This window comes from Bos indicus, chromosome 29 (assembly GCF_029378745.1).
Source record: "Bos indicus isolate NIAB-ARS_2022 breed Sahiwal x Tharparkar chromosome 29, NIAB-ARS_B.indTharparkar_mat_pri_1.0, whole genome shotgun sequence".
NCBI classification, from domain to species: Eukaryota; Metazoa; Chordata; class Mammalia; order Artiodactyla; family Bovidae; genus Bos; species Bos indicus.
The window spans coordinates 51114174-51141970 of record NC_091788.1 but is presented as its reverse complement, the minus strand read 5'-3'; the positions used below and the strand labels follow the sequence as shown (position 1 = coordinate 51141970).

General features: G+C 60.6%; 1 protein-coding gene across 3 annotated transcripts; it reads left to right on the top strand.

The window, feature by feature from the left end:
* Positions 1 to 152: 152 nt before the first annotated feature.
* Positions 153 to 20343, top strand: EPS8L2 (EPS8 signaling adaptor L2). 3 transcript variants are annotated; one of them, XM_070783320.1, is made up of 22 exons: positions 153 to 1473; positions 1586 to 1724; positions 3956 to 3986; positions 4121 to 4176; positions 4948 to 5012; positions 13489 to 13650; positions 14012 to 14161; positions 14247 to 14326; positions 14402 to 14544; positions 14624 to 14694; positions 14850 to 14976; positions 15134 to 15222; positions 15434 to 15508; positions 15749 to 15897; positions 15991 to 16120; positions 16231 to 16343; positions 17685 to 17790; positions 18395 to 18508; positions 18773 to 18842; positions 18951 to 19131; positions 19247 to 19379; positions 19451 to 20343. In XM_070783320.1, the coding sequence occupies exons 1-22, from the start codon at positions 1201 to 1203 to the stop codon at positions 19532 to 19534; spliced, it is 2541 nt and encodes an 846-aa protein (XP_070639421.1). In that variant the 5' UTR covers positions 153 to 1200; the 3' UTR covers positions 19535 to 20343. The 3 variants fall into 3 exon arrangements, with proteins under 3 accessions (XP_070639421.1, XP_070639420.1, XP_070639422.1); XM_070783319.1 differs by having other exon boundaries at positions 3956 to 4016; XM_070783321.1 differs by lacking the exons at positions 153 to 1473; positions 1586 to 1724; positions 3956 to 3986; positions 4121 to 4176 and having other exon boundaries at positions 4953 to 5012; positions 13449 to 13650.
* The last annotated feature ends 7454 nt before the right edge of the window (positions 20344 to 27797 follow it).

Here is a 27797-nt window from a genome sequence, read left to right as displayed (position 1 = left end):
TCAGGGCCCAGGCCCAGCAGCTCTGGAGCAGCACTCCGCCGGCCTGGGCCTCCTCGGGGCTGGCCTCAGAGAGGGGGGCCGAATTATCACCCCACTGGTCTTGTCCTCAGGGCCGAGTGGGCACGGGAGCGCCTCTCTGCCCCCTGACTCCTTGGGCTCAGCACCCGTGAGCACCTGTAACCCGAGGGCATGCGAGGCGCCCTCCTGTGGAGTCCCACCCCCTGCACCCCGCGTAGGCTCCGGAAGCCTCTGAGGATGCCACAGCCACTCCCTGTGGCAAGATGCCTGATGCCTTCCGGGTTTGCGACCCTCCTGAGGATCTGGGCCAGGCCCTAGACACCCCCATCAGTTTGGCCACAGGTCACTCCATGTTGGAGGTAGCCACAGGCAGTCTGGGACTCCAGGCTCCCAGCAGCATCCTTGAGGGGGTCAGTTCTGCTCTGAAGAGCAGAGGGTGCCCACCTCGGCAGCTCCCTTCTCCCGTTTTGCCTGTTCAGGCTCAGCCTCCAGGAAGAGCGGGCGAGGGCAGGCTTGCCTTCCCCTTGGGGTTGTCAGCAGATGGGGAGAATCAGGAAGCCAGGGCTCGCCAGGGCTCAGGGGCAGGGCTGGGCCGGAGGACGAAGCCACTCCCTGCACCCCTGTGCAAGCTAGCCTGGAACCCCAGGCCGTGGGCAGGGAGGTCCCCACAGTGTGGGAAGGGGCAGTGCCACCAACATTCCAGGACAGGTGCCTCCTCCCCCGGGGCTTCCTGGCAAGCTGCCCGGCTCTCCTCGACCCTGGGACTCGGGCGCCCCACACACGCTTTCCTGCTTCCCCCACCCAGGAACAGTAGGAGAGCCCTGGGGGCGCCTGCCCTCCTCTTCACTTCCTCTTCACCCAGCTTGGTGGGCAGCAGCATCCTGGGGGGGTCAGCTCAGGAGGAGGAAAGACAACTACCGGCAGAGCTTGCGGCCTGGCCTGAGGCCGGGGGTCGCGGCCTGGCCTGAGGCCGGGGGTCGCTGCCTGTAGCGCCTTCACGCCGACTGCCCGGCCACTCAAGGACAGCCTGGGCCATAGGCATCCCAACCCCCGCCAAGGAACAACCCCACCCCTCACGGAGTGCCCACCTGGGCTGGGCAGCGTGCAGAAAGACTTTAGGAGGACGCCTCTCCACCCCCCACCTGACCGGCTCAGGGCACAGGACTGCAGGGTCTCTGGCCAATGGCCCTATCTTGGAGACTGGCGCCCCCTCCAGACCAGAGGGGCACCCCGCGAAGAGAATGGGCCTCGGTCCCGAGTCCTGGGGCCCTGAGGCTGGGGGCACCTAGCAGGGGCACGTCTGCCCTCCCCGGGGATCCGCAGGCAGCTCGGCCTGCCGGCAGGACGTCGAAACGTCAAGGTACGCCCTCCTGCGCACCCCTCTGCGAGGGACGGGCTCGCGGCCCCGCCCGCGCGCCCACCGGCGGCCCCGCTCTCCGGGCGGGGTTTGCGCAGGTAGGGCGTGTGTGGTGGGGGCACTGTCCCGGGGGCTCGTGGGGCGGGGCATTCGCGTGCCCCCGCCCCTGCCTAGGGCCAGCCCGCTCGAGGTGACTAACCTGCCGCTCAGGTTCCTCCCCGCGCCCCGCCCCGGCCCCTCCGCGCGCCCCTCCCTCCTTCCGAGCCAGGCACCGACAGACGGGCAGGCGGACGCGCGGACGAAGGGACCAGCGGACGGACGGCCAGGAGCGGGGCTGCGAGAAGAGCAGGTGAGCGCCCCGACCCCGCTCGGAGCCCTCACCGGCTCGGCGCTGGAGCGACGGACGGCGGGTCCCCGGGCCTCGGTTTCCCCAGGTGGCGGCACGACGCGGGGCTCCGCCTGGGTCTACAGGCCGGGCTGGGCCGCGCGGGGTCCGCGGGCTTTCCCTGGGCTGGCGGCCAGGAGCGGGGCCTGCGGCCTGGCCTGCCCCGTCTGGTTCTGGGGCGGCGCCGTGAGCTGGGGATGTTTGTAAGCCAGTGGCTTCTGAGTCAGACAGCCCCTCCCAACCTTGGGCTCAGTAGGAGGAAGCCCCTCCTCCAGTGAAGAAGGTGTTGAGGGGGTTCTCCTGCCCCTCAAAGGCCTCGGACCCCGCCCCCCGACCCGATGCCGGGCAGGCTGGGGGCTCCTTTGGGGCTGGCTTCCTGGGTGTGGGAGCCGGGGAGTGAGCCCCAGTCCAGGGTCAGGCACTCGGTCAAGTCTGGGGTGTGGGAGGTGGAGGGCAGGGGGAGCTAGGGGCCCCGCGGTGCGGCCCATGTGCCTCCAGTCTGGGTTGTGCTGGCCTGGCCTGGGCAGCCCCTGTGTCTCAGGTGTCTGCCATGGCAGGGGAGGTCCGCGGACAGGGCTCCCGGGCTTCTGAAGTGCCCACTGACCACCTGTGTCCCTGCCCCCACATAGTCAGCCCCAGCTCTGCTGGGAGGCAGGGCCTGGCGGGCGACTCCTCCGCCCTGGCCTCCGCTAGGGCAGCTGACCCCGGGACCCCTACTCTGCTCCAGCCTTGCCCATGGCAGCAGTGGCTCCTGCCCCGCCCAGCAGTACCCGCAGCGTCCAGACCTGGGCACAGCCCAGCCGGAGGGGCTCCCCCGTCCCAGGGCCCCACCTGGCTCCCTGGCCTCAAGCTGACTCCTCCCCAAGGTCACTCTTCTGGGAGCTGGAATTTGAACTTGGAGCTGGTCCCTCCGCCCTCCCTGCCCTGCTGGGGCCTCCTCCCCTCCAGGCCTGACCGGCACAATATGCGGTCATCCCTGTGCACCCGGAAAATGGCCACAGTGCAACCGAAGTGCAGCCTGCGGCCCTCAGGGCCAGTGCCGGCCCCACCCCAGCCGGCCGAAGCCCGTGCTCCCCACTCCCGCCCTGTAGGCAGCCCCTCCCCCAGCTGCTCCCCAGCCCAGATGCCAGCGCCTAGAATCACCTTCCTGGCCAGCCCTGAGCCCCCCACCCCACCCCAGGGAGTCAGAGAACAACCCAGGTGTCCGCCCACAGGCCTGGGTTTCACCCAGGGGTGTGTGTGTGTGTGTATTGGAGACACGTGCCCAGCACCCTCAGCTCAGCCCGCCAGGAGTCCCACTAAGCAAACACTCCGGTTCACCTACTGAGGTCAGAAGCATTCCGAACATTCTCCACAGACAGATGGGCAGAGGAATCTTGCCAAGTCCAGACCCTGGGGATGTGGGGCGGGGGGGTGACCTGAAGCCCCCAGTCCCTCAACCCTCTTGGGAGCTTCTCTGTAGGTAGAACCTGGTCAAGCCAGAAAGTCTTAGGCAGTCCCTGCCCTGGATGCCAGCACCCCTGGCTTGTGACCCGACCCTGCAGGCCCCTAACACTAAAGCCACAGATGGATGGTGTCACCGGTGACACCTGCTGGGTGCAAGTGTGGGCCCGGTGTCCCCACGGAGCACACAATCCCACAGGGCATGTCATTCTGGCCCAGGGATGCCAGGCTGTGCTTGGCACCCAGGGGTGGCTCTGTGCCCCTAGGCCCCTGCCTGCTTCGCCAGGCTCTCGCCTCAGCTCTGCTGCCTTGCCAGGCTCTGACCTGCCTCAGGACCTTTAAACTTGCTATTCCCTCTGCTTGGAAGGTGCCTGCTTCCCCTGAGGCCCCTGCAGAGCCCTGGGACATCTTCCTCAAAACTCTACCCCAGACAGCCTCTGGGGCTGGGGCTCCCCTGCTGGCACGCCCTGGGGGCCCCTGAGCACCAGCCGGGACGTGGAGCAGGACTGGGCCTGCTGTGTCCAGAAGGCTGGGCTCTGCTCCCTGAGGACCACCTGCCCAGGCACCCTGCGGAATCTGGCCAGGCCCTGGCCTGGGGAGTGGGGAGGAGGAGACCCAGGCCCCGCATGGGAGCGGCAGGGCCCCGGCCAGGTCCGGCCGAGGGGTCGCTTGATTCCCCTGTCCACTCAGGTGTGGGCCGGGCACCAAGCCCTGGACTCCGGCCACACTGAGGTCTGCCCTCTTCCCGCCAGCCACCGTCGAGGACACCATGAGCCAATCAGGGTCCGTGAGCTGTTGCCCGGGTGCCGCCAAGTGAGCCCCCGCCCCACCCGCCCACCCCTCAACACCTCCACCCGCCTAGCCATCCCAAGGGAGGGTGTGGCATGGCCCCACCCTCACCAACCCCTCCCCTGCAGTGGCAGCCTGGGCCGGCCTGACGGTGTGCCCAAGATGAGTGCGAAGGACCTGTTTGGTGAGTGAGGTGTAAGAACAGGAGGCTGGGGACAGCTCGGCAGGGCGGGGAGGGTCTCCCCTACGGCCCCCCCCAGGGCTGTGCCAGGCCCCCACCGGGGAAGGCAGATCAGCCTGGGCCCCCAGAGGAGGCCCCTGGGCCCAAACCAACCAACAGGTGCTCAGGCCCCGCCCCCAAACTCTGGCCACGGAACAGCCCTCCCGCAGTGGGCCGGTAAGGGGAGAGGCCTTAGGAATAATTCAGGGAGCATCAATATTGATTCTCTGCGCTCCTCTCTGCCACCCGATCCTCCGGAGGGGGGGTGCTGGGGCTCCTGCTGGGCTGAGTGCCAGGTGTCTGCTCCCGGAGGGCGGGGCCTGGCCAGCCCCCTCCCCAGCTCTGACCTTCCCCCAGTCATGCAGGCCCTGGGAAGCAAGGAGCCCTGGGAAGGGCAGGGAGATGGTCTCTGGAAGCTCTTGGAATCAGGGCAAGGCCTGGACGAGACCCCTCCCCAGGCAGGTGGGCCTGGGGCCTCCTCGGGGAGAGGCTGAGCCTCCTACACCCGCTCCAGGGCAGACCTGGGCACAGCCGTGCCTTCACCTCGCTGAGCTGGGGATCCCTCCTGTGGACAGAGGGAGCCCCAGGTTCTGCCAGGAGAGGCCACCCCCTATTCTGTGTGCCCACGTCCGTCCTGGTGGTCATGAGGGGCCCACAGGCAGCCTGCGCTCTGGCCTCCCCTCGGCCCTGCCCGGGTCCTGCCTGTTGGGCCGAATGACAGTGTCTCCTGTACAGAGCAGAGAAAGAAGTACTCCAACTCCAACGTCATCATGCACGAGACCTCCCAGTACCACGTCCAGGTGAGCCCCCCACCCCACAGGGCGCTCCTCTGCTCTGTACGCCCGAGTCCCCATGCCAGTAGGGAAACGGAGGCCCCGGGAGGCGTGGTCCGGCAGCAGGCCACATTCTGAGCTCCCAGCAAGTGGGGAGCCCCCTTCCCGTCCGGGGAGCTCCCAGTGTGAGAGGTGCAGGAGCCCTGGGGCTGCGTCAGGGAGAGGATGGGCTCTGGGTGCCCCTGCAGCCCTCAGACGGAGGGCCCAGTCGGGAGGAAACTGTTCTCCTGGCCCCACAGCGGAGGCTGGAGCGGGAGGGTGGAGCCGTCAGACTCGCTTCTGAGCTCCTCCTGGGGGCCTTGACAGCCACTCCCATGGAGCTGGGAAAGATGGGCGACCACACCATCTGACAGCTCTAGACCAGCTGACAGCTCAGGAGGCCTTTGCTCCCGGGTCAGTTTTAATTCACACTTAGAACCCAGGAAACATGTTTTTTAAATGACCTTCCTGTTCCTGGCAGCTGGCAAGTTCCTGGTTCCTGGTCACTGTCCAAACCTGTAGGACAAGAGGGCTGGGAAAGGATGAGGAGGGAGGAAGGGGGGTACCTGGAGCAGGAAGGTGGGGGACCCCATAGCAGGAAGGTGGGGGGGACCCGGAGCAGGAAGGTGGGGGGACCCTGGAGCAGGAAGGTGAGAGTGGGGTCCTGGAGCAGAAAGGTGGGGGAGTCCTGGAGCAGGAACGTGAGGGTGGGGTCCTGGAGCAGGAAGGTGGGAGATCCTGGAGCAGGAAGGTGGGGGGTCCTGGAGCAGGAACGTGAGGGTGGGGTCCTGGAGCAGGAAGGTGGGAGATCCTGGAGCAGGAAGGTGGGGGGTCCTGGAGCAGGAAGGTGGGGGGTCCTGGAGCAGGAAGGTGGGGGAACCCCAGAGCAGGAAGGTGGGGGGACCTTGGAGCAGGAAGGTGGGGGAGTCCTGGAGCAGGAAGGTGTGGGGGTCCTGGAGCAGGAAGGTGAGGGTGGGGTCCTAGAGCAGGAAGGTGGGGGATCCTGAAGCAGGAAGGTGAGGGTGGGGTCCTGGAGCAGGAAAGTGGGGGACCCTGGAGCAGGAAGGTGAGGGTGGGATCCTGGAGCAGGAAGGTGGGAGATCCTGGAGCAGAAAGGTGGGGGGTCCTGGAGGAGGAAGGTGGGGGAACCCCAGAGCAGGAAGGTGGGGGGACCCTGGAGCAGGAAGGTAGGGGGGTCCTGGAGCAGGAAGGTGGGGGGTCCTGGAGCAGGAAGGTGGGGGGACCTGGAACAGGAAGGTGGGGGGACCTGGAACAGGAAGGTGGGGGAGACCCTGGAGCAGGAAGGTAAATACTTTCCTCCCCAGAGAACCCTCCATGCCCCAGAAGCCATGGGAGTCACTGCTTTCTGAGCCTCAGCCTTCTTGTCTAGAGAGCGGGTCCACTGAGCCAAGGGGGTCCTGGGGCTCTTGCCCGGGGCTGTGCTGTGATCAGCCCCTTGTGCCAGCCTGCCCAGGAGGCCTCTGTTCAGCCAGCTCCTGCCTGCTGCTGGCTCAGCACCCAAGGCAGCCCTCCGCAGAGGGACTTTGCCCTCCTGGTGAGGAGCCACCTGGTCACTGGGGCCTCCCAGCCCTTCTCCTAGATTTTAGTCCAAACTAGCCTGTGAAGGCGGAGAAGGCAATGGAACCCCACTCCAGTACTCTTGCCTGGAAAATCCCATGGACGGAGGAGCCTGGTAGGCTGCAGTCCATGGGGTCGCTGAGGGTCGGACACGACTGAACAACTTCACTTTCACTTTTTATTTTTATGCATTGGAGAAGGAAATGGCAGCCCACTCCAGTGTTCTTGCCTGGAGAATCCCAGCGACAGGGGAGCCTGGTGGGCTGCTGTCTATGGGGTCGCACAGAGTCGGACACTTAGCAGCAGCAGCAGCAGCCTGTGAAGGACCCCAGCTCAGGACACCTCTTCTGCCCACTCGGCAGCCAGCAGGGCTGAGGAAGTGGGTGATTTGTGGCCCCGCCTGCATTCCCTGGTGGTTCAGAAGTGAAAGAATCTGCCTGTAGGAGATGCGGGTCTATGGGTTCCATCCCTGGGTCAGGAAGATTCCCTAGAGAAGGAAATGTCAACCCGCTCCAGTATTCTTGCCTGGAAAATCCCACGGACAGAGGAGCCTAGTGGGCTATAGTCCATGGGGTTGCAAAGAGTCGGACACGACTTAGTGACTAAACCACCACCCAGATGAGGAAACTGAAGCTGAGAGAGGTGGTGACACGATCAGACCGACCCTGGCAATGGGAGGGGGCGCCCAAGGCTTGTGGATTTGTTTCTTTATTCCACACTAACACACTGTGTGGAGAAGGCAATGGCAACCCACTCCAGTGTTCTTGCCTGGAGAATCCCAGGGATGGGGGGAGTTGGTGGGCTGCCATCTGTTGGGTTGCGTAGAGTCGGACACGATTGAAGTGACTTAGCAGCAGCAGCAGCCTGTGAAGCTGGCCTCGGGGGTTGGAGCGTGAGGTTCTGCACCAGCGTGCCCAGGACACTGGACAGCTCTGTCCTTTGTGGCTGCAGCCGCCCCCACCCTCCATTCCTGCAGTTCCGCGTTTTTGAGAATCGTCTAAAACTGAATTCGTTAGAGTTTACGAGCATCTTTGCTCTTCTGCTTGGTAAACTTATTTCAAAGATGCTGTGTGTACGGAAGAGTTCTCCAGGTCCAAAGCCCCGCCTGGCCCCTGGACCTTCGTGGGGAGCTGCCTGTGTCCACGTCAGATGTATGGGCTCCTTATTGAACAGTGGGGGGTCCTTCGCATTCAGCTAAAGGTGTATGGATAAGAAATACCTCCTCCCAGTCTGGCTTGTCAATGCACATGCATTAACTGTGTTGAAGCGGGTAGAAATGTTTAATTTTGATGACTTCCAGTCACATCCATTTTTTTCTTTCATGGTCGGGTTGCTTTGGGGAGCTTGAGAAGTCTTACTTGCTTCGGTCATTGCTTGACCCAAGGCTCTGAAAACGTCTTGCATTTTCTTCTAGATACTTTGTAGTGTGTGTGTGTGCTAAAGTCGCTTCAGTTATGTCCAACTCTTTGTGACCCCACGGGCTGAGATCTTCCCGATTCAGGGATCCAACCCAGGCCTCTTGCGTCTCCTGCACTGGCAGGCAGACTCTCCCACTAGCCCCACGTGGAAAGCCCCACTTTGTAGTCGAGGCTGTTACATTTAGGTCTGTGTTGCTGTTGCTCAGTCTCCAAGTCCCGTCTGACTCTTCGAGACCCAGGGACCACAGCACGTCAGGCTTCCCTGTCCCTCTCCATCTCCTGGAGTTTACCCAAGTTCATATCCATTGCATTGGTGATGCCATCCAACCATCTCATCCTCTGCTGTCCCCTTCTCCTCCTGCCCACAGTCCTTCCCAGCAGCAGGGTCTTTTCCATGGAGTCAGTTCTTCACATCAGGTGGCCAGAGTATTGGAGCTTCAGCTTCTGTGTCAGTCCTTCCAATGAGTATTCAGGGTTGATTTCCTTTAAGATTGACTGGTTTGATCTCCGTGCTGTCCAAGGGACTCTCAAGAGTCTTCTCCAACACCACAGTTTGAAAGCATCAATTCTTAGGTGCTCAGCCTTCTTTATGGTCCTGCTCTCACATCTGTACATGACTACTAGAAAGACCACAGCCTTGACCATACAGACATCGGCAAAATGATGTCTTTGCTTTTTAACACACTGCCTAGGTTTGTCATAGCTTTCTTGCCAAGGAGTAATCATCTTCTAGTTTCATGACTGCAGTCACCATCTGCAGTGATTTTAGAGCCCATGAAGAGGGATTCTGTCACCACTTCCACCTTTTAGAGCTATAATCCATTTTAAATTCATTTTTTGGTTTGAGACTCAAGGCTAACATTCCCTGTAGGGAAGTGCAGTTACAAGGAAGCTATTTTTTCTCCCTCATAATCACTTTGGCGCCTTTGTCAAAGATCGACTATTTGGGTCTGGATGGGTCTGTTCCTGGATTCTCTGTGCTTCATACAATTTTACCTCTTCCTAGCTTATTAACCATCTTGAAACCAGGCAATTTTGTTCTTTTTCTTTAAGGTTTTCTTCACTATTCTAAGTTCTTTGGGCTTGCATTTACATTTTAGAATCAAACTGTCCATTTTCACCCCTCCCCGCAGAAGCCTGCTAGAATTTTGATTTGCACTGAGTCAAGTCCAAGGATCAGTTTAGGGAGACTTAACATTGTGTCTTTCCCACCCATAAACATGGCGCCTCTTCACTTAAAGGTCTTCTCTAATTTCTCTCAGGCCTTTTTTGTGATTTTTTACTACAGAGGTCTCACAGCTCTTTGTTAAAACACTCCTTAGGTGTTTGATTTTTATATACTGTTATAAATTATATCATTTTTTAATTTAATTTTCCAGTTGTCTTGTAGCCTTTGTCTTGTACAATTGAATTTTGTAAAGTGATTGAGTATCCTAAGAGTTCGCTGAACTCATCTATTTGTTTCAGGAACTGCTCGTAGATTCATTGGATTTTTTATGAGTCGTTTTGTCTGAAAATACAGTACTTAAGTTCTTAATTTTAACCATTTCGTCTTTCTTACTTTATTGCTCTTGCTAGAACCCTCAGGATAGTGCTCCACAATAACGATACTGGGCATCCTTGCCTGTGTCCAGTCTAGAAGAAAATACTCAGAATTCCCTGTTTTATAAGCTGCCTGTTTCTGTGGACAGCCTTTACGAGAATGGGAAAGTTCCTTTCCATTGTTTTGTTTGCTGAGAGTTTTTATCATGAAAGTTGTCAAATTTTATCAAGTGCTTCCTCAATTGAGATGTCCTTGCCATCCTGTTAATGTATGAATCGTGCTGGGTTTTTGGGTTTTTTGGCTGCGTTGGGTCTGCTGTGCTGCACATGGGCTTCCTCTCATTGTAATGCCTTCTCTCGTTGCAGAGCACGGGCTGAGGCACTCGGGTTCAGTAGTGGGGGCACATGGGCTTAGCTGCCCCTTGGTATGTGGGATCTTCCTGGAACAGGGATGCAACCTGTGTCCCCTGCTTTGGCAAGCAGGCTCTTAACTGGTTACCAGACCACTAGGAAGTCTTGAATCACTCTGTTTTTTTAAAATGTTGAACCAGCCTTGCATTTCTAGGATACATTTCATTTATTAATGGTTTATTATCTTTTTTATGTGTTGGCAAGACTAATTTGCTAATATTTTGTTAAGGATTTTTTGCACTTTTATTAGAACATTGGTCTATAGTTTTCTCTTCCTGCAAAGCCCTTAGTAGGTTTTGGTATCAGAATTATGTTGGCCTTATAAGATGAGTGGAGCGATGTTGCTGCTCCTCTCGTCCTCAGAAACAGTTAATGGAAGGTTGTGACTTCTTCCTTTAAGTATTTGTTAGGATTCACCTGTGAGGCCCTGAATATACAGTTTTCTTTCTGGCAAGGTTTCTTTTATTATGAATTCACTTTTGTGCCTGTACGATCTCTAGTTATGTCCCCTCCTTCCTTCTGGTTATTGATCATTTGTGTTTTCTCTATTTTTGTCTTGATCAGTCTTGCTAAGTGTTTATCAATTACATCAATCCTTTCAGAACCAGCCTTGGGCTTTGTTGATTTTTCTGTTTGTTTTACTAGTTTGTTGATTTCTGCTCTTAATTTCCTTCTTCCCACTTGCTCTGGTCTCCTTTTTTAACATTTATTTCTGCGGCTGTGATTCCCTTTTTCCCACTTGCTCTGGTTTCCTTTTTTTATTTTCGCGGCTGTGAGAGGCCTTAGCGACAGCATGTGGGGTCTTCCGTCTTCACTGAATCTGGTTCCCTGACCAGGGATTGAACACCCGCCCCTGCAGAGTCTTAGCCACTGGGCCACCAGGGAAGTCCCACAGGGTTTCATTTGGTTGTCATTTTCTAGTTTCTTAAGAAGAATGCTCAGACCATTACTATTGCCTTTGGTAACCGTAGCTTGTTTCTGAAATCTGTGGGTCTGTTTCTGTTTTGTGAGTAAGCTCATTTGTATCGTATTTTAAAATTAGATTCCACATATGAGTGATGTGTGTTAGTCACTCAGTCGTGTCCGACTCTTCGAGGCCCCACGAACTGTACCCACCAGGTCCCTCAGTCCATGGAATTCTCCAGGCAAGAACACTGGAGTGTGTTGCCATTCCCTCCTCCAGAGGATCTTCCCGACCCAGAGACTGAACCCTGGTCTCCTTCGCAGGCAGGTTCTTTACCACTTGAGCTACAGGGAAGTCCTGTATGAGTGACATCATAAGACAGTTGTCTGCCTTACGTCACTGACTGTGATAATCTCTAACCCTGTCCACCTTGATGCAACTTGGAATATTTTCTACTTTTCCTTGTGACTTCTTTGGCCCATGGGTTGTTTAGATTTTTCTTCTTTTTAAGCATTTAACAATGTAAACATTTATGGGCGTGAGTTCCCTCTAGCGCTGCCTTTGCTACATCCCGTAAGTTTGGGTACATTTCCTGTCTGTTCTCCTCGGTCACCAGGTATTTTATTTTCCTGGTGATTGATTCCCTTTCACTCACTTGCTGTCTGGAAGTGTGTTGTTCAGTTTCCACACATGTGGACCCAGAGTAATTTAGAAAGATGTTGCTCAATTTCTGGTTAGCAGGTTTCACAGGTGAGTCTGGTATTGATTGCTGATTTAACCCTACTGTGTCAGAGGACACAGGCTGTGTCTTCAGGGGATCGGAACGCACGGGCGGTATGCTTGGTATGCTTAGCAGACAGACTGGCTGCCTGACAGTCTCTGCGTGTTTCTGCTCCCTCTCTAAGCTGCCCGTGGCCCTGTAGCCCAGCCTCTGAGTTGTGCGGGGAGCGGCCTCGCAGCTGCACATGTGCAGGCTGCCTGGGTGGAGACATGAGAGGGAAGCCCCTGGCCCGGCCCGGTGTCACCAACTCCTCCCGGAGCTGCCAGGCGAGGCCCCCTTTCTCCACATCTTAACTGGCCAGCGTCGCCCACAAGAGCAACCGAATGGGGGAAACTCATTCTTAAAGGAATAGTCTCATGAGGCTTCAATCTGCAATTCTGGTATTGAACGAGTCTGCATAAAATTTTCTTCTTTTGTTTTTTGGCTGCACCATGTAGCTTGTGGGATCTAAGTTCCCAGACCAGGGACTGGATCCTCGGCAGTCAGAGCTCAGAGTCCTAACCAGTGGCCTGCCAGGGGGGTCCCCGGCATATAATTTTCTAACCAAAGGGTTCCTCCATGTCTATTTCCCTGTAGACTCCCTGTCCATGCCTTGTGTCAATTTTTCAATCGGGCCGTTAATCTTTTATACTTATTTACGTATGCTTTCATTATTTATTCATTTACTGTTGGTGTCCTTAATTATTAAACAAGACAGAGCTCTTAACAAAGTAAGAACTATCATTGTAATACAGATCGATCTTTTTCTATTTTAAAAAAATTAGTCTGCATCAAATCTATTATAGCTATTATTTTGTGTTTTCTCACTTTTTTAGAACTTTGTATGTGGTATGTTTTTCACAAGCAGAATGTTTTTTTAGGTCAAATTTATGGGTTTTGTCTTTTTATTTCCTTTTTTTTTTTTCCTTGTGGCCATGCTGCGTGGCACGTGGAATCCTAGCTCCCCAAGCAGGGATCGAACCTGTGGCCCCTGCAGCGGCAGCGCAGCCTTAGCCACAGGGAAGTCCTGATCTTCTGAGTATCTGGGTTTTCTTCCTGGCTTAGCAAAGTCCCCCAGGGGAGAAGCCTTTCTGAGGTTATGTGAAGTCACCCTTCACGCATCCAGTTCTGTGGCTAAGCCTTGCCTGCTTAAGAGTTTATGTCAGTGTTCACCCAGCTGTCTCAGCACCATTTCCTGAATTCAGCAAAGGTTGGCACAGACACTCGGGGGCTCCTGGGAGGACAAGGCACCTGAGCCAGGCTTCCAGAGAGAGGAGGGGCTGGGCAGGGCTGGCCAGCCGGGGGCCCCTGTGGGCTGCTCACTCCCTCCCTACACGCTCCCCGGGGCCTGCCGTGGGCCCGGCCTTGTCACGGGAGACAGCAGGCAGGCGGCAGAGAAGCGCGTGGTACCCCACATAAATCTGAGGACGATAAACAAAAGGGCAGGTCAGGGAGGTGGTGACAGGGAGGCTGTGGCTGGGCAGTCAAGGAGGAAAGCGCCCCAGGAGCGTCTGGAAGGAAGAGTGAGTTGGGAGCAGCCAGGTGGGCAGAGACAGCAGGGGTGGAGGCCCCGCCCGGCTGCAGGGGACCAGGGGGCCTGCATCCCCGAGCCACGGGCGGACGAGGCTGGGGGGGATGTATGCAGGGCTGCTAAGGGGTTCACCGGAGCCTGTCTGTGGCCTCCACAGACAGCCCCAAGGTGGGGCTTTGTCTCTTCAGACCCCCAGGTCAGGGCTGTTCCCCCTCAGACCCCCAGGGTTGGCGTGGCCCCCTCAGACCCCAAGGCACAGCCCCTTGGCCCTTGACACCAGGAGGGCTGCACCCAGGGTGACACCCTGCCCACCCGCCCAGCACCTGGCTACGTTCATCATGGACAAGAGTGAGGCCATCACGTCTGTGGAAGACGCCATCCGGAAGCTGGTGCAGCTGAGCTCCAAGGAGAAGATCTGGACACAGGAGATGCTGCTGCAGGTCAACGACCAGTCGCTGCGACTGCTGGATATGGAGTCGCAGGTACCTCGGCGGGAGGAGGGCGCGGGCTGGTCCTGCCAGGCGGGTGGCGGCAGCGACCCAGGCGCGCTGGGCCTGTCTGTGGGACCTGAAGGCGGAGGGCAGAGGGCAGGAGGACCCGGCCGGGCTGGAGTCAGGGGAGCCACGCCCACAGGGCCACGCCCCCCTCGCCAGAGCCCTCCGGGGCTGGACCGAGGCGGGCGAGCGGTGTGGACCTGGCCGGTGCCGGCCGCGTCTTTGCGCCGGTCCCTTCTGGGCCGTGTCCGTGGCGTGAAGGCCACAGGCCTGGCCAGTCAGCCCGTGTCCGTGGCGCCCCCTCCCTGGGCCCGCCCCCGTGAGCCGGTCCCGGCCTCCTGTCCCCCAGGAGGAGCTGGAGAACTTCCCTCTGCCCAGCGTGCGGCACAGCCAGACGGTGCTCAACCAGCTGCGCTACCCGTCCGTGCTGCTGCTCGTGTGCCAGGACGCGGACCAGAGCAAGCCCGACGTCCACTTCTTCCACTGCGACGAGGTGGAGGTAGGCGGGCGGCCGTGGGCTCGCGGGGAGGGGGCCCGCGTCCCGCCTCAGAGCCGGCCTGACGCCCCCCGCCCCCACCCCGCAGGCGGAGCTCGTGCAGGAGGACATCGAGAGCGCGCTGGCTGACTGCCGCCTGGGCAAGAAGATGCGGCCGCAGACCCTCAAGTAGGGGCTCGGGGGACTGGGGCGGCGGGCCTGGGCGGGGCTGCACCGGGCTGAGCCGCCCCTCGTCCGCCTCAGGGGCCACATGGAGAAGATCCGGCAGCGGCGGTCGATCCTGCCCGCGGCCCCGGGCCCGGCCCCCATCCCCTTCCAGCGCTTCGGCGGGGACTCCCCTTCCACCAAGAACCGAGTGGGCCTGCTGACGCCGCTGGGAGAGCTAGGTGGGCCCCGCGGGGCGGGGCTGGGGGCGGCAGCAGAGGCGGGCGGCGGGCCGGTCAGCCGCAGCTCTGCCCCCTGCAGGCCTCCGCCGCCGCGAGTCGCTGGAGGAGGAGCCGCGGGCCGCGCTGGCGCAGAGGATTGAGAAGGAGACGGTGGGTCTCGCGCGGGGCGCCCCAGGCACTCCGGGCCCCTCGACCAGCCCCCCAACCACACCCTCCCCCGGCCCGGGGGCCAAGAGGCAGCAGGTGGGGGTGTCTGCGGCGGGTCGGGCCGCCTGAGGTTGACCCCTGCCCTAATCTGACCCCAGCAAATCCTCAACTGCGCCCTGGACGACATTGAGTGGTTCGTGGCGCGGCTGCAGAAGGCGGCGGAGGCCTTCAAGCAGCTGAACCAGCGCAAGAAGGGAAAGAAGAAGGGGAAGAAGGGGCCGGCAGGTGCGGGGCCGGGGCGGGCGCGGGGGCGGGGCGGGGGGCAGAGTGACCCCTGAGCGGGGAAGGTGCGGCCGAGCTGGCGGGCAGCCTCAGGCTGAGGCCAGACCCACCGGGCACGGCGACAGCGGGCCAGCCAGGCTAACGTCCGGCCCCCGTCCAGAGGGCGTCCTCACGCTACGGGCGCGGCCCCCCTCGGAGGCTGAGTTTGTGGACTGTTTCCAGAAGACTAAACTGGCCTTCAACCTGCTGGTGAGGGCAAGGACCGCCCCGTCCCGCCGAGCTGACGTGGGGGATGGGGCCCCGCTTGCCCGCGGTGCCACCTCCCCCCACATCCGTGTGCCCGCTCCCCTCACCACCCGTGTGCCCGCGCCCCTCCGCCCCACCCGTGTGTCCGCTCCCCTCCCCCCGACCCGCGCGTCTGCTCCCCTCCCCCACCCGTGTGCCCGCTCCCCTCCCCCAGGCCAAGCTGCAGAAGCACATCGAGAATCCCAGCGCGGCTGAGCTGGTGCACTTCCTCTTCGGACCTCTGGACCTGGTGCCTGGGGCTGGGGGAAGCGGGGACCTGGGGGCTTGCTGGTGACTGGGAGAAGCAGGTGCCCACGTTGGGCAGTTGGCTGGGGCTGGCATCCACGCTCAGAGCTGCAGACACAGTGGGCCAGCCTGTAGCTCTGCTGGGGATAGAGGGGTTGGGAGATGAGGGTAGGGGAGTGGGGGAGGGGTTGGGGGAGGGGGGAATCGACCAGCAGCCCCCTCTGACCCCTGCTGTGCCCCCCAGATCGTCAGCACTTGCGGTGGCCCGAACATTGCTCGCTCTGTGTCCAGGCCCCTGCTGTCCCGCGACGCTGTGGGCTTCCTGCGTGGCCACCTGGTCCCCAAGGAGATGGCACTGTGGGAATCCCTGGGGGAGACCTGGACACGCCCCCGGTAGGGCAGCTGCACGGGGCACACCAGGATGGGGTCCTGAGCGGGGTTGGCTCGGTCAGCGGGCGCAGCTCACCCCAGGCCCTTCCGCCCCAGCTCTGAGTGGCCACGGGAGCCGCAGGCGCCCCCATACGTGCCCAGGTTCCACAGTGGCTGGGAGCCACCCCTGGACGTGCTGCAGGAGGCCCCCTGGGAGGTGGAGGGGCTGGCAGCTCCCGGCGACGAGGTCAGAGCTCCTGCAGCCCCTTCCGACCCCACCTCCGCCCTCCGCTCACTGCCCGCCCTCCTGGCTCAGCCCCTGCTGCACACCAAACCTAGGCGCCTCCTTCCCCACAGCCGGCTCCGGTGAGCCGACCGTCCTTTAGAAACTCCCCGAAGCATGGCCTGGTACCGGAGCCCACGCCCCCAGGAGACGTCCTCCCCCAGGTCAGCTCCCAGCACACTCACAGGTAAGCTCCTCTCAGGGTGAGGGGGGGCGCCGCTCATCCCTCCAGTCACCGAGGCTCTGCTGTGGGCCGCATCACCGATTCAGTGGACATGAGTCTGAGCAGCCTGGGGGATAGTGAAGGGCAGGGAAGCCCGGCGTGCTGCAGTTCACAGACTGGACGACTGCGGTGGCTTCACTGCCGCCAGATGGCGGCCAGAGGCGTGTTCCGACCGCCAGCCTTTTCCGCACTGGAGCAGCGTTTCCTTTCACCTCTGTTGTGTGCAGTTGAGAAAACGTGGAAAGCACGTGTAAATCCACTACCTGATATGTCACCTTTTCCCGTGTCTCCACGTTTATGCTTTAGAAACTTGTAGAAGCGTACTAAACCGCTGGACTTAAGTGGTCTCGCCGATCCCAGTCACCCAGTCGGGGCTGATTTAGACCCAGCCTCAGAGCCCCAGGAGGAGGCTTAGGGTCCCCACGGGGACAGCCTTCCTCCCCACTCCATACGCGTTTCCATGGACCACATCTCCCAGCCCCAGGGCCTCGGGGAGTCCCCGTCCTTCCTCCCCTCCTCTCCTCCTCTGTTCTCAGTCCTGGTCTGGACTTGTGTGGGGAGCACCTTACCTCCCAGACCCCAGGATTCAGTTTCAGGAAGGGAGGAGCTGGAATCCATGTTTAGACAAGTGTGCCCCTCCTTCCACCCCACATCAGCAGCCTGATGCCCCTGGTCCCTGGCCTAGGGTCACCTTTAAGAAACATTTTCATCCTTTGATCTCCAGCCTCTGGCTGGTCCACCCGAGCCCATCCTGACACACCCCCAGCCAGGGCCCCAGGAGCCACCGCAGCCCCACCCCCCGCGTGCCCGGGTCCTGAGCCCACACCATGTGAGCGGTGCCCTTGTGCCCTAGCAGCAGGCTGTCCAGGAGGGATGGCCCAGCACCGGTGACAGGCGCAGGCCTGCTCCTTCCCGGGGCTGGGACACCCCGTGTGGTGCATGTCCGTGCGCTGTCTGTAGCGCCAGAGGGGCTGTGGCTCTGAAAGCTTCTGCCCGGCCCCCGATGGTCAGCTGACGCTGTGTCCCCTGGGAGCTGGACCTGGAGACTCCTGAGGGGGCCTGGGCTGGGGCGGGCCTTGCTGTGCCCACAGGCCCCCGCGTGCCACCCGCCTCTGCTGCCCCCCCCCACGCAGGGGGCCCCAGACGCAACGGGGCTGTCACAGTTTCCAGCCCAGCTGACAGCCGCAGCCTCTGCGCCGCAGACAGGAGGCAGCCACGCACCTGGGAAGCTGTGCCCGGCCCGGCCCCAGGCCGAGGAGAGACCCCAGCCCAGTGCAGGGCCTCAGTCCCTCCTGTCCCACACAGAGGCTACGAGTCTGTGCCAGCCATGGCCAAGTACGTCAAGGTCCTCTATGACTTCACGGCCCGCAACGCCAACGAGCTGTCAGTACTCAGGGACGAGGTCCTGGAGGTGAGTGGGGGCTACGGGGGGGTGTCGCAGAAAAGGCATCTGCCTGGCCCTGGGGCTCCACTCTGGGTCCTCAGCCTGGCACCCCCAGCACAGCCTGGCTGATCCCCCTTGGGGATCTCAGAGGGGTGTCAAGGGCCCCTGAGCTGGGCAGGACTCAGGAAAAAGGAGGACTCTCCCTGTGCTGGGTGAGGAACCCCCCAACCCAGCAGAGCCTTGTCATTCACATCTACCCGGGAGCCCCCTCAAGGCACTTCCCATATTTCGTGCCAGTCCTGAATCCAGGCCACCCACTAAAAAGTGGAGCGGCTCGCGGGCGGGAGTGATCTATATCCACAGTCAGGCTAGAGGCTCAGGACACCCCAGGGGGACTGGGAACAGGCTGGGAGGCCGGGGGCCAGGATGTGGTCATCATCATGGGACTGGGCGTGGGCTGGCTCAGAGGGGACTGCAGAACCCTCTCTGGCCCGTTGGTAAAGAGGGGCTCCCCCTGGTGGTCCCCGAAGCCCACACTGGTCCCCGTTGCTTGGGCGGGGGCGGGGAGCTGTGGACCAGGGCGATGGCGGGATGCGATGGCGGGATGCGATGGCGGGATGCGGGGCTGCAGGTGCTGGAGGACGGTCACCAGTGGTGGAAGCTTCGGAATCGCAGCGGCCAGGCAGGCTACGTGCCGGGCAACATCCTGGCAGAGACCCGGCTGGAGGACGTCCCCCAGGAGCAGGTGAGGGGAGGTCTGCCCCGTCCCACTACAGGTCGGCAGGGGCGGGGCAGGGGCGGGGCGAGGTTGCGAAAGACCCAGCTCGGACCCTCCCTGCGGGGACTGATGAAAGCTCCTGGGTCTGGGCCAAGGCTGGGAAGGTGGGGGTTCCGAGCAGGTCCTGGGGGTGGGGGGAGGAACGGGGAGTGGGGGGAGAGGGCTGGGGAGGGATGCCGAGCTGACCTAACGGCGTCCCCACCCCGTGCTCTGCCCCCCCTCCCCCTGCAGGGAGTGAAATACTGGGGTCCTGCCAGCCCAACCCACAAGCTGCCCCCCAGCTTCGCTGGAAACAAAGACGGTGAGGGATGGGGCCCCTGGACCCCAGCGGCCCGCACCCCGTCGGGAGGCGGCAGGGGAGGGGAGCCCTCGTCCCGGCTGCGCGGGTCTGAGCCCCTGACACCCGCAGAGCTGATGCAGCACATGGATGAGGTCAACGACGAGCTGGTGAAGAAGATCAGCAACATCCGGGCGCAGCCGGCGCGGCCCTTCCGGGCGGAGCGCAGCCAGCCGGCGCCCCCGCCGCTCACCCACGCGTCCGGGCCCCGCGAGGTCCGCGCCTGGCTGGAGGCCAAGGCCTTCAGCGCGCGGTGAGCGGGGGTGGGGTGAGCGGTGGGGCGAGGTCCGCGCCGGGAGGGAGGCCCAGGCCTGCGGCGCGCGGCGCGCGGGGTCGGGGCCGCGCTCACGCTGGCGCTCGCCCCGCAGGGTCGTGGAGCACCTGGGCGTCCTGACCGGCCCACAGCTCTTCTCTCTCAACAAGGACGAGCTGCGGAAGGTGTGCGGGGAGGAGGGCGCCCGCGTGTACAGCCAGCTCACCGTGCAGAAGGCCTTCCTGGAGGTGAGCCGGTCCGCCCCGCGGTGCCGGGACGGCGGCTGGCGGGACCCTGACCGACGTCCCCTCTCCCCCAGAAGCAGCAGGGTGGGTCGGAGCTGGAGGAGCTCATGAGCAAGTTCCATTCCAAGACCCAGAGGCGCGCAGAGGAGGACAGTTAGGCCTGCGGCTGGGGACGCGCCCCGCGGCTGGAGTGTTATTTTTGTTCGCGGACGTGTTTCGGACCCAGGACTCGGATGGACAGTCACGCTGGCTGGGGCCCCTGGGGCCTGACCTCGGCTCGGCGCTGCCCCCGCGCACGCCCCCCGGGCCGCCCCCACACTCACTGCAGCCAAACTTGCCGCGAGGCGGTGCCAGCTCCTCCTCCGCCTGCCCCCTGATCCCGGAGCGCCGCCTGTACCCTCTGTTCCCGAGGCCGAGGCCGCAGGAACCCTCAGAGCTGTCAGGGACCTTTCCTCAGGCCTCGCCCCCGCACTCCACCCCCCCAAAGGCCGGCTGCGGGCCGAGGGCAGCAGACCTCAGCCACCCCGCTGCCCTTGGCTCTGAGCTGGCCAGGCTGGTGCCCCTTGAGGGCCTAGATTGCCTCAGCACCCACCCAGTGCTCTGCTCTCCTGGGGTGGCCTGGGGGGCTCCCCCCAGGAGTGGGGTGTGCCTGGGGCACTCCTTCACCGCCTGGAGGATTGAGGACGGACTGAACCCCATTCACCAGAGGACTGGCCCTGGGAACGCCTCAACGCCCCACACCTGTCCCCAGCGGGCCGCCCCCCCCCCCCCCCCACGCCTGTCCCCAGCCCTCCGCGTAGCTCAGGCGCTCAGAGCTTCCTCTGACCCGGTCTTAGGCCTGCTCCGCCTGGCCTGCTGTGCAGTGGGAGGTGAGTCTCAGAGCCCTGGACTCTGCGGTCACACCCCGAGGAGGAGAGGTGACCAAGGCTCGGGATCCACGCCATTAAACCACTTCAGTCTCCCAGCAGCCCCGTGTCTGTGTCTTGGAGATGCGCTGGGGTCGCTGTGGGTTCTGGAGCCCCCCTGGGATTGCACGTTTGGAAGAATTGCTGGGCAGAGGCAGGCAGTGGCCAGGCCGGGCTGGGGACGTTCCCTTGAGGCTGCTCACCCCTCCACACCCGGGCGAGAGGGCCCAGAGGACACTCCTGAGAGCTGCGGCTGTGCGCCCACTGCAGGGCCGTGGCTCTCCCAGCCCCGAGGTCCGGAAGGCCGGATGGGAGCGGGGGAGCAGGTCTGTCAAACCTCCAACAGGGACGGGGCGTGAGTCACGGGGTCAAGATCGAAACTAGAAACTAGACTCGGAGGGTGAGCCCCAAGCCACGGGAGGGGCCCCAGAGAGGCCGTGGGGCCTGCGGGGCGGGGCAGGCAGCCGGCGAGGGTGGGGCCGATGCAGGGACTGGGGGCCCTGAAGGCAGGGGTCAGGGGCGTGCAAGGGGCGCCTGGCCGGCGGCGAGACCACACCAGGCCCACCCTCGGCGACGGCCTGTGGTGCCCTCTGCTGGCCATTGTGCGCATTGCGAACCGGCAGGCCAGGAGGGGGCGTGCACCTGCTACCTGCCCCTGCACCCCTAGAGCCGGGGAGGACCCCCCGGGATTCCAGGGTCTCTGCCTGGTGGGCGACCACAGGACGCTTGGACACAGAGGCTGGTTATGGCTTTCAGGGTGGGAGATGGTGGTAGTAGGGGGCTGGCCCCTGCTGGGCTGGGCTTCAGAAGCCCTGATGACTCACAGCTCTGTCGGGCCATGCTGGGCCACGTCTGTCGGGCTCAGCCCGGCCGGGTCAAGGGCAGCTGGGGGTGTCTGGTGCCTTCTGGGCAATATCAAGACTTGACCACCACGGAGCCCTCTTCTGGGAAAGGAAGGTGCTCCCTCCGGCTCCAGGCCTTGAGAGGAGTGTCCTTGCTCCCATGCCTGGGCAGGATTCCACAGACAAGAAGCTCAAGAGGAAGAGGGGAGAACTGGGCATCCACCCACCCATCAGAAAGCACAGCCCCCACTGGGCCAGGACTGCCAGCCCCCCTGCTTGGCTGAGACCCTCCCTGAGCAGGCCTGAGCACCCTAGCCGCCCCTGGCTCCTGGCGCGGCCTCTGCTGGCCCAGGGCTGTCCACACTAGACCTGGAGGTCAGAGGGACAGCCCCCAGCGCACCCGCTGTCCCCACCCAGCCAGACGCTGTCATCAGCTGGATGGTCTGGACTTCGGGGACCCTGCCTCTAGGCTGGGTCACTTGTCTCTTGGGAGCCCCAAAACCTACACCTGCCTCCTTGCCCAGCCTCCCTCCTCCCCCCACAGGCCACCTCCCGCCACAGCCCCCTCTGGCCCATCCTGCCTCTTGGGCAGACTTTCCCCCCCCTTTCCTGACCAGGAGCTGCTGGTTCTGAGGTGCCCCCGCCTCAGGGGTCTGCTCAGGTCGCAGGGCTCCCTGTCCCCCAAGGACAGACACATGCAGGGCCCAGGTCACTCAGCTATTGAGGTCCCTGCGAGGAATCCCTGTGCTTCCTACCCCAGGGCGTCACTCTGCAGGGCTGCCAGGTTAGGGGGTAACTGAGCACTTCCCTCCCTGGGGCCTGGCGATCTCGGCCCCAGAAGCAGGCACAGACAAGGCACAAGGGCCGGGGTCCCTGCCAGGAGCCCCATGGAGGGGCAGAGCCTGGGAGGCCCCCAGCCCACACTGGTCACGCAGGGGAGAGGTGGGGTCTGATGGCACAGCCTGGGGCGGAGGGTGGGGGCTGCGGAGGTTTGACCACAGGCAGAGCGGGCCGTCTCGCGCAGTGCCCGCCCAGCTGTGCTGCCCACGGATGTCCCCACCAACAAGGCCGGCTCTGTGCTGTGGACAGGCTGTCTTTGTGGCCGCCTTCCCGCCCGCGGGCCTCTGGTTCCGCCCCCCCCCCCCCCGCCCCGTCTCCTCCCCGACTCGGGCCAGGCCAAAAGGCCAGTGGGGCCCAATGCCATTTTGGGTGGAGATTCTTCTTTTCCATTTCTTTCTGACTTTTTCAAAATACTTGACTCACTGAAAGGTTACTGCACAAAATTAGCACAGGAGGCAAGATGTCTTCACACCCGTGTCAGCTGCCGGGACCACAGTAGAGGCACAACGCGTGCCTGTCACCGGGGGAAGGTGTGCTCGGCAGGGCGGCTTCACGGGTGGCGGTGCTGAGAACAGCTCCATGTGGAGAAACAAAAACGATTCCTATTAACCCTCCCCCAAAAGTGCTTGCTGTGGGAATTGCTAGGCTAACGTGAGGGGCAGAATTAAAGTTGAAGAGCACCTGGCCTGTTCCGTAGTGACCCCTACAGAGCATCCTCCCGGGCGGGGTCCGCAGGCCCCTGGGGGGCCCTGAACTCTAGACATAACAAGACAGCAGAATGTTACAGGCTGGGCTGTATCCCCCAGTTCATATAAGGCGGGGTCATTAGGATGGGCTGACCCAACGTGACTACTGTCCTTATCGACAGAGGACACTTGGTCATAGACATGCAGGGAGAAGGTCACCTGCAGACAGAGGCGGGGATCAGGCTGCTGCTTCTACAACACGAGGAGCCTCAAAGATCGCAGCCAAGCTGCTGACACCTGGTCTTGGGCTTCCAGCCTCCAGGACTTCGAGACAATGAGTTCCCGGTGTTGAAGCCTTATGGGCTATGGTCCTCTGTTACCACAGCCTCATAAACTAGTACAGGGTGATTTGCCTTTTTCACTGGGCTCCTGTGGGCACGGATGGTGCAGAAGCCCCGGGGGGTGAAGCTGTTGGCTCCTCGGCGAGGATCCCGGTGTGGCCATGGCAGGACCCCCTCACACACACCCCCGGGAGGAAGTGCTCGAGCGAGCCCGGGGCCTTGGGGAGAGCTGGCAAATGCCCCTGACGCAGCGGACTCCAGTCTGGGCCCTTGGCAAGAGCCCTCGGGTGCCAGCCTCCTGCAGCACTTGCTCGGGCGACGGGTGAACCCCGACCCACGCTGGGCCGGCCGTGCTGTTCACACCTGGGGTCTTGGCAGGCGTTTGCCCCCAAACAAGAGAAACAGCAGTCTTTGTTGCCATGGTAAATTCGAGCTCTCTACTGGAAATTAGAGTTTTGGAGCCTGCCAGCATCAGCGAGGCAGCTCCCCGACCTACAGGCCCTTTTCCGAGCGTGCGATGCTGCTGTGAGTCCCACGTGGACGTGGAAAGGGAGGCTCTGAATCCGCATTTTTCAACAACCGACGCGTGATGTTACAGAGTCACGGGGGCCAGAGACCCGTCCTTGGAGCGGGAGGGACCATGAGTCCCTGGGGCCCCAGTGAGCCGCGCCCGGGGTAGGCTCCCCGTCCAGACGGTGGCCGCCCGGAGAGACACCCTGAGCTGGGGTTCAGTGTCGATCGGGGGAGAACCTCCTCGAGGACCCGAAAAGGCCGCTCACCTGCTCCTGGTTTCTAGCTCCGAGTCTGGGCGAGGCCGGGTTTTCTCTGGATGCTTCGACCAGGATGGTGTCCCCAACAGAACGAAGGTGGGCATGGGGATGAGGTCCAGCTGCTGCTGGGAAGCCCGACGTCAGGGAGATTCGTAAAGACACGTATTCACGCCGCTCTTCTTTTTCATAGAAACCTGCTCTTTATGTGTTGAATGCTGGCACCCCAAAATGCCATAAAGGGACATGTTGATGAAGCTACTTGGGCTCAGCTACCTTGAGAGTCTTGGCAGGGTTTACGGGGGTGAGGGTAAGGTGTGCCTGAGATTTGGAGCTGGGATTAGAATTGGGCAAATTCAAGACATAATTGGTTCAGGATTGGTGAGCACATAGAGGGTTAGAAGTGAGTTTAGAGGATCAGCTGAGGAAAATGGCAAAGTTGATGTTTTCTGCAACTGTCTGTCATTGTTATTTCAAAAGGAAGAATAAATTTGGGTCTCTAAATTGTCACAGTTTTATTTTCTAATACAGTAAATATGGATGGATAACACCCACAAGATAAAAGTTCTTTGGGACCCTTAATAATTTTTAAGTGTGTAAAAGTGTCCTGAGGCCCAATGGCTTAAGAACTGCTGACACAGAATTTATGAGGAGACCAATGATAAAGGGCAGAGCCTGGGGAGCTGGGCAGCCCTGGACGGACTGGACAAAGCGAGGGGTGGTGTCCACGTTCCCCGGGCAAGCTGGGCTGCAAGCGTCCCTGGGCAGAGACTCAAACTCGGCCACCACTGGGAAAGGTGCAGGCTCCACTTCCGCCTCAGACAGACAGAGCAGGACGCAGGGGGAGGCCCAGTGCCGCCTGTGACGTGAGGGGAGGTCTGGGATGTCCCCAGAGGGCACCCCCAGGGCGTGGGGGGCGGGAGAGGCCGAGGCAGCAGAAGCCACAGGAGAGGTGAAGAGACGGGGTCCGCTTGGGCTTCTGACCAAGCGACCACAGAGCGGGGCTTCCCGCGACCCCCTCCTCTGATGGGATTGATTTGCTAGAGCCGCTCGCAGAATTCAAGAAGCCGGTTTACGTAGTAGATGGCTAGTTTATCATAAAGGGTATTAAAGAGCATGAAAGAACTGCCAGATGGAGAGATACTTGGGCTGAGGTTTGGGAGAGTTCCAAGCACAGGTGCTTCTGTCCCTGTGGAGTTTGGGGCCTGGCACATGGAAGCCTTCTGGATAGCCAAGCTAGATGCGCTCTGAACCTCCCTCTTTGGGCTCTCGTGGAGGCTCCACCCCTCCAACTGTGGTTGTTCACCCCCTTGTGGCCCAGATGGTAGAGAGTCTGCCTGCGATGTGGGAGACCCGGGTTAGAGCCTGGGTCGGGACAGTTCCCTAGCGAAGGCAATGGCACCCCACTCCAACAGTCTTGCCTGGAAAATCCCATGGGTGGAGGAGCCTGGCAGGTACAGTCCCTGGGGTTGCCGAGAGTCGGACACGACTGAGCGACTCCACTTTCACTTTCACGCTATCGCTGGGCTTTCCTGGTGATTCATTTGGTAAAGAATCCACCTGCAATGCAGGAGACCCCTGTTCTATTCCTGGGTCAGGAAGATCCCCTGGAGAAGGGATAGGCTACGCACTCCAGGCGTCCCCTTCTCCTCCTGCCTTCAATCTTTCCCAGCATCAGAGTCTTTTCCAGTAAGTCAGTTCTTCGCATCAGGTGGCCAAAGTATTGGAGTTTCAGCTTCAGCATCAGTCCTTCCAATGAATATTCAGGACTGGTTTCCTTCAGGATTGAGTAGTTTGGTCTCCCTGCAGTCCAAGGGACTCTCAAGAGTCTTCTCCAACACCACAGTTCAAAAGCATCAATTCTTCAGTGCTCAGCTCCCATTCATTAGCCTATGGAATTACCCAGCCCATAAAAACAAACCACACCACATTTCAAGAAGCGCTGCTGCTGCTGCTAAGTCGCTTCAGTCGTGTCCGACTCTGTGTGACCCCACAGATGGCAGCCCACCAGGCTCCCCCATCCCCAGGATTCTCCAGGCAAGAACACGAGTGGGTTGCCATTTCCTTCTCCAATGCAGGAAAGCAAAAAGTGAAAGAGAAGTCGCTTAGTCGTGTCGGACTCTTAGCCACCCCATGGACTGCAGCCCACCAGGCTCCCCCATCCCCAGGATTCTCCAGGCAAGAGTACTGGAGTGGGGTGCCACTGACAAAGCTGGAACAGCTTCAGTGCAGAAACCAAGGGGTTTCCAATGCCCATGGATAAAGATTAGGGTTAGGGTTAGGGTTAGGGTTAAGCCCTCCGCAAAGGCCCACGTATGTGCTGGCTGTGGAGTATGTTTCTCTCTGAATAAACTGACTTCTTACCTCTCAGTCACTTTGTCTCTCACTGAATTCTTTGTGCAGTGACACTCAAGAACCTGAGCTCCATTAGGTCCTGAAACAGGTCTGTGGCCTCAACTGGAAGACAGAGGGTTTCAGCTGGGCCTGAGTCCCAGTGTGTACTAACTGGCCTCAGGACTGGCTTGGTGGTCCGGGGGCTGGGAGTTGGCTGTGCAGCACAGTGGATGCGGGTTCAGTTCCCAGTCAGGGAACAAGCGTCCCCCATGCCTGATGCTCTACGAACGCTGAGCCTCTGCACATGAGAGGGGAGCCCGCGCTGCAGTGATCACCCTGCATGATACAACAAGGGCCCTTCGGGCCACGACTGAGGCATATGGCAGCCAGATACATTGAATGAAATCAACGAAATATTTTTTAACAATTTTTAAAAATTTTAAAAATGTAACAATTTTTAACCTGCCAATTCAGGGATATGGGCCCAATCCCTGGTCCAGGAAGTCTCCGCATGCCACAGGATGACTAAGCCTGTATGTCACAACCAAGGAGGACCCAGCCAGACATAAAGAAATAAAAAGATTAAAAGGACCAGACCTTGCACGCAGGCCAACCTTGTCAGCAGCCCCACCCTTCTGAAACTTTGCAGAAGAATGCAAGACTGTCACTGCCTTGATCCTTATCACCTACGCTGGGGGCACAGCCTCTCCCTACTCTCCAGGGAGAGGGGGAGTTCTTGAGTGGCTAGCCTAATGTGTTTGCCCTTTGTTTGGCAAACAAAGCCACTCTTTCCTTCTCCAAAACTCTGTCTCCATATTTCTGCTTGGCACTGGAGCACAGAGAGCCAAGGTTTCGGCAGCACTGGCCCCTCTGGGTCAGAGCTGGCCAGGCGGTCCCCGGAGAGCCTTTTCCCAGGAGCCCTGTCCCCACATCTCGCTCCTTCTGCGACCCTGAGGCTTTAGCTGTACCCCGGCCCCCTAAACTTACGTTTCAAATGCTGGCCCCGCACGACCCCCGTCTGGGTTTGTGTTAGAGCGTCCACGTGGTGACGCAGAGCCTGTGGGTTCTCTGGGCTCCCGCTTTCTGAGCCACACCAACCCCTGAGAGTTAGTGGACGGGGCACCAGCCACCGCCCAACACCATCTTCACAGCTGGGGCCAAAAGCCCAGCCTCTCCGCCCAGCGGGACCGAGGCAAGTCTCAGAGACAGACCTTTGGGTGAAGTTGAAAAGGAGAGCGTCATTGCTTTGCCAGGCGAGGGAGACACAGAGGGCTCATGCTTTGGAAAACTCTGTGTCTCCACCCTGGGACGATAGTGACTAAGAGGGTGTGATCAGCTTGCGGACATTCTTCTGATGGATTCGTGGTGAGGTAAGCAGGAGTCCACATCGTCACCCTTCAGGTCCAACTGGTCCGGGGTCCCCATGCTTGTGGGCAGCACGTCATCATTAATTGTTCATTTCTCCCACCTGGAGGGGGTTTCAGCCTCTGAAGAGCTCAAAGATGTAGTTGTCTGTATCCTGATGGGGAAACACAGCCCTGCCCCCAGGCTGCCCTTGACTGCTTGTTTCTCCTGGTCTCAATGGAAGAAAAAAAAAAAATCAATAACCAATCTAAAAATGAAGTAGAAAAAAATGGTTTGAGCCAACCTGAGGATTATGACGCTGGAGACAGTCTTTGAGAAGCTGAGGACTGTTGCACCCAGTC